At 31.9% G+C, this 6,128-nt stretch overlaps 1 protein-coding gene across 1 annotated transcript; it reads right to left on the bottom strand.

The window, feature by feature from the left end:
* Nucleotides 1–1,773: 1,773 nt before the first annotated feature.
* Nucleotides 1,774–5,496, bottom strand: LOC136814015 (WD repeat-containing protein 5-like; the record flags this gene model as incomplete). Its single annotated transcript, XM_067070523.1, is given in 10 exon segments — nucleotides 1,774–2,325; nucleotides 2,500–2,587; nucleotides 2,809–2,883; nucleotides 3,054–3,087; nucleotides 3,625–3,700; nucleotides 3,904–4,090; nucleotides 4,592–4,681; nucleotides 4,885–4,974; nucleotides 5,197–5,270; nucleotides 5,400–5,496. Coding segments are annotated over 10 exon segments (912 nt in total), but the record flags the coding sequence as incomplete, so codon positions are not given.
* Between the last annotated feature and the right edge of the window lie 632 nt (nucleotides 5,497–6,128).

Consider the following 6,128-nt stretch of genomic DNA (forward strand, 5'->3'; position numbering starts at 1 on the left):
GACGTCATTTTTTATTGCCAAAAATCGAAATTGGCTTAAAAATGCTGACGTCGTCATTTTTCAGGAGATTTTGGAAATTTTACTTCTAGAGAATTACGATATATTTGTTCTGTCAAAATTTCATATTGATATCATTAATAGTTTATGAGTTATTTAAATTTTAAGTTTCGTGACGTAATGTTACGTAATGTTTATGACGTCATAATACAGGTTTTTGGGCTATAACTTCTTATAGCCTCAAGTTAAATTTTTCTAACACCCATCACGTTGATCTACATCATATGGCACTTCTTTCCAGCTATGTTTGACATTTTGAAAGTGAGTGGAACTGGTTCACTTTTACCTTGGACATGCCGTAACTCACTTGAGTAAAGAAGTTAGAAGTTTGTTATTGTTAACCAAATACAAAATGACTGGATTCTTATCAAATTCTGTGAATTTTATAAAAAAAAGCAAAAAAAAGGGAAAAATTAAAATATCATAGCCGCATTCTTTTTCACCGTCCAACATATAAAAAAAGCATGTATTTTTGTCAATTTTGATTATTTGAAGGTTTCCTGTAGTTACAGGGCACTGTAAGAGGACCCTTATTATCCTACATGCAGTGCCGTAGGAAGCATTTTCATATTGGGGGGGGGCTGAAGTTTAGTGACACCGCGAGGGCCAACCATGGTTTGGCCCGAGGGGGGAATTTTGAAAATTTGAGCTCTAGATTGCTTAAAAATACACTCAAAACATGCACATAAAGACAATTATGACAAATTAAAAAATAAAAACTTTGCATTTTGCAAAATATCCATTGGGGGGGGGCATAGCCCCCCCAGTTGCTACGGCACTTGCCTACGTGCAATGCAAGAAATAAATATTTAGGATCATAAATTTGATATAAACTTGTCTATTATATTATACCTTGAATTTTCAGAGAGAATTCAATCAAACTGAGACTTTTATGATCATTTACTGGATTTACTCTTAGGTGCCAAATAAACGGACTCCCGCTTGTTAATTTTTTGAAAATTTTCCAACGCCCCCTGTTTATCAATTTTAAAGAATTTTTTCAGCTTTTAAAGAGAAGGTCCATTATTCTACTCTAAATATCCTGCTTTAAGCTAAATTTACCTTATTTTGGGGTTTTCGTAATTACAATTTCCAGCCCCCCCCCCGGCAATTAGGTTCCCCCGTTTATTAAAACTTTGAAAATTTTCCAGCCCCGCCCCGTTTATTTGGCACCTAAGAGTGACGCTTTATAGAGGCCGAAATTTCTTATGAATATCTAAACTTTGAGACGTGCGATTTTTCTTCTACTTCTTTACTATCAAGGCAATGTATTATTAATTATGCCAATACATAAGTTTAGAAAAGGTTGTTACTAAAACGAGGAACAAGAAGTAACAAGAAGTAACGAGTAGATAACGACTTTTAAATATTAACTTCAAAATATTCTTGAATTTTGTGAACCACTTTAGGCCATAAGATCCATATGTTTAGCAAATTTATATACACATTTCAGCCAAAGAATCCATATGGATGGATACCTATTCTTTAATGAGGCCAGCGGGTGTCAACTTACACCATTTTTTGCCAAAAATGGAGTTAATGAGCTGAAATAAAAGTAGCTTATGCATTATGGTCAAAATTTAGATTTTTTAGCTCAACGCTATTATATCCTATTTCAGCCTATAAAGGGTTAACAACAAGCAAGAATTTAAAATGTATTTGCCTTAATAGACACCCTGTAAGGATTTTAAGATATGATTTTTAAATTTATCTGAATTCAAAGTCTCTTTATCTTTATATTATATTGCATTCCGACAATTATTAGTACAACCCAAAACAATTTACAATAATGGGGTGTCATAAATTTAATAAGCTAGTTCACTATCATTAAATTCTTCTTCGAAATTTTCATTTTCGATTTCGCTAAATCAGAGTCAAGAAAATAATTTTTAAAAATGTCAAACTCTGTTCTAAATTTTGAATCAAGCTCAAACGGATTCAAATCCTTTCTTCTGAGATCTGAAAATCTTCATTTATTGCAACTAAATCAACCTCTGAGAAAAATGAACCATTTCGGTGCAGCGAGTAGAAACAGTGCTATTTCGTTTTTTAAAAAAGTATTTATAATAAAATGGTATAAAGACACTAATAATAAAAAGGGTTTCTAAAAATTTACACGATCTACATTATTTATATGAGTGAAAAATTCTATAAAAAATCTGAAATGCTAAGTGTCTGATTTCCATATTTTGACGGTTTTGTCGTTTTCAAGAGCGCCCGATGCGATAATATTTTCTGTTGGGTGGCAAGCACAACATAATACTACGTCTAAAAGGAAATTATGAAAAATGGGTAAAGGCATTGAATGGGTCACACACATGTTACAGTTAATAATCCAATGAAGAATCTTTATAACATCATTACAATAATCACGTGACAGCTCATGAGGTTCAAATCTGTACTTTCATGAGCATTGTTCAATATCCAAGCAATAGATATTACCTGAATGTCCCTCCAGAGTTTGAACAATTTCTTTTGTCTGTAAATTCCAAATGTAGACCAAGTTGTCTTCTGAACCGGATATAATCCACTGAAAAATGAAGAAGCAAAAACAGACTTAACTTAACAAATGAATACAGTTATTTTGGAACTTATTATTCGACTCTTATTCGCATTCGACTTTTCGGCATTGTTATTGAGAACATACGAAATCTTTCAAAAAAATTAAATTTTATTCAGTGATAGCATTTCATCAATGATTCAAGTTTTACCGTCAATAAATAGATGGCCTATCAAAGAAATGTTGTTCACCTTTCCACCAGTGACTGAAAAGTTTGCAAAGATGCAGTATTTGTTGTTTTTATGGCCAGTATATGTCTTCAAGCACTGAAATTAAAAGTGTAAAGTGTAAAGATTCAATTTATACGTCAAAAAGATAACTAAAAAGACTTATACAGCAAAAGACACTGCAAGTACTTTCATCTGAATTTAAGAGAACATATCATAACTCACTAATACAAAAACTAGATGCTATGTTTGTAAAAAATAGTAATCACCTTTCCCTTGCTATAATCCCATAGTTTCAATGTGCTAAAAAATAAAAAAAATAGTTCAAAATATTGCTTGCGAAACCACCTTTAACATTTGATGCTAAACCACCACAGCATAAAAACACAAAACAACACAAATACCTGAACCAGATCTTCTATTACTGTTTTTTTTAGAAGCATATGTTTTTTGGGAAACAAGCTCAGTTATGCGTAGAGATATTTTAGACTCAGGCTCGAATTATGTTTATCATATGCTTATTTTTTCCGAAAAATTCGAATCTCCAATTTTTCCAAAATCTGTCGTTGCTATACATGAGGATAGGGAAATAAGTAATGAGACAAAGATTTTTCAGGAAACAACAATTGCATTACAACAACTTCTTTTTCAGACACAAACAAACGACAATTGCATTACAACGACTTCTTTTCCATCTTTTACACACCTCAAAAGCAAGCTCAGTAATATGCTTATTTTTTAGACAAATTCAGGTCTCGGTATGCTTATAAACGTTATGCTTATAAAAAAAAACATGTATCAAATCCATTAAAAACGGCAATTGAATCAAGTTGAACTTACTCATCTAACGTAGCTGCTAGGATATATTTTCCATTTGGTGAAAATCTGACAAATGATACAGGAGGGTTATCGTCGTCTGAAATAAAAAGTTTTAAATCATAAATCATACAAACATTAATCCCAGTTCTTATTGTTTGAAAAATAGTTATCAATACAGCGGAAATTTGCTTAGGGAGTGGTCAGAAAGTATCTACTAGGGGGGATTGGAGGGTATTTGCTTAACCTTGTGTAGTTTCCATGTAAGGCAACCTCAAAAAGATATTTGTAGAATTCTCCTACCTATCAATGTTTTTAAACATTGGCCTGATGCAGTATCCCATATCCTGCAAAGCCCATCATTACTACTTGATACTATGAGTGATCCATCACGATTAAAGTCCACTGCTGAAACTGAGTCTGAATGTGCTGGGAGTGTTTTCAAACATTTGCCGCTTTTGACGTCCCATATACGGACACTTTCATCAAACTATAAATAATTCATAAATAAATGTAATTATAATGTCTTTATTGTTTTTATTTGAGTAAAAATACGTCATTTTAAAGATATAAGAGGAGGGCGAAATTTAGTTTGAATACTGAAAGAATACAATTATTATTATTATTATTATACCTTAAAGGGAAGAAATTTTGGTGGGAAGAAAATTTGGCGCATTTGACAGATTTGATTAAAATCCGCCGAGTTAAGTTCCCACCAAATTCAAATTTCAAATTTAAACTATTGTAAAAAAGTGTTTTCTTATTTAATGGCGCCTTTTTGACAAAAGCATCCCTAATCTACCAAATTAAATTCCCTCTGAAAAAACCTTTTCAGCCATCCGCTAAAATTTCTTCCTTTAAGATATTTGGGTAAGTTTCTAGAAAAATCTAACTTTAATCTCACCAAAATTAATCTAATAAACTTCACTGTTCTGCAGATTTTTATAAAAAAGTAAATTCAAAAGCTTTTCGAACAGAAAACACTACTTACTGAACCAGATACAATGAGATTAGATTGCGGATTAAAGTTACAACAAAACACGTAGTTTGTGTGTCCTTTTAAAGTCTTCAAACATTTGCCCTGGCAGAAGAAATATGATCATTATTAAGATAATAAACACTTCTTATTGTTAGGAAAACGTTAGACTTACACAGATCTTCATAAAAATACAACTGAGTATCTACGTAATATAGTAATTATAGAGTACAGTCGCAACTCTGGGGTTGATGCATTTTTTAGCATCTGCTATAACAATAATAATAATCAACAACCCTGAAACTTACAGTAACAAGTGACCAAACTTTGAGAGTTTTATCATCAGAAGCTGACACAATTAAATTTGAATCTGCAGACCAGGCTACATCAGAAATTCCCTGTATGATAATAAAAAAATATATTGTTTAAATGAAATTTAGAAACTAAATTTTCTGTTTAATTTTCTTAATCATTTTGTGATTCTGTCAGATTCTATTAATTTCACAGAATTTTGAAAATTTGAATTTTTTGTTGATGTCATAAATTCTACTTGATAAATATTCAGTTTGTGCTGAGGCAAAAAGAAAACAAAACAGCAAAATAAAATAGGTTTGACTTACCAATTTATGTCCAGCAATAGTTTTTTCAAATTTCCCATCATAAGCTCCCCATACTTTTATCAATTTATCTGCCGCTGAATAGTTAAAAATACAAATAGATTCAAGTGTTTATTTCGATCTTATATAATGATGTCCTAGAAAATTATATATACTTAAATGATACTTTACTACAGTATAAAAAGAATCACCAAGAGACAACTTACACGCAGTGGCAAGCCATTCTCCATTTGGACTGAATTTCACTGAAGATATTGCTTTGGTATGTCCAGATAAAGTGAATTTGATTGAATAGTTTGGTTTCTATGAACAAAAATGAGCAATTAATTTTCATTTTCATTCCATTGTATAACAATAACTGAATATCAAAATGTTCATAAACAAATCAAAGAAACTTACAACAGTTTTAATATTTGCCCTTTGGTTAGGAATGGAATGAAAATTTGTTGGCAGTCCTTGCGGTTTACTGAATTGGTGGTTATTATTAATATATTTTTCTTGTGTGGTCATTATTATATTTTCACTGAAAAGCAACAATGATACTTAAATAATAATAAATACTTAACCCTAAATACATTCATTACTCAGGCTATCAAGCCCCCCCCCTCTTTTAGCTCAACCCCCTTTTTTTCCAAGGTTTAAGTTTCAACCCAGTTCAACCCCCTCTTTTTCAACCTTTTACGCCCAAACTCTTACAATCTCTAACTATAAATATAATAATTGTTGGGAAATTTAAAAATGAATGGAAAACACTCTTTTGCAAATTGCCCAATTTTCCAAGCCCCCCTTAAAAAATTACCCCCCCTCTTTTCTCCAAGCCACCCCTTTCATTTGAAATTTTCACAAGCCCCCTTTCTTTTAAATTCAGTAAAATTCTCAAACCCCCCCCTTTTTCAAGGGGGGGTGCCCACTATGGAGTTATTAGGGCAGGTGGT

The sequence above is a fragment of the Clytia hemisphaerica genome, unplaced genomic scaffold (assembly GCF_902728285.1).
Source record: "Clytia hemisphaerica strain Z4C2 unplaced genomic scaffold, Clytia hemisphaerica genome assembly, whole genome shotgun sequence".
In the NCBI taxonomy this organism is placed as follows: Eukaryota; Metazoa; Cnidaria; class Hydrozoa; order Leptothecata; family Clytiidae; genus Clytia; species Clytia hemisphaerica.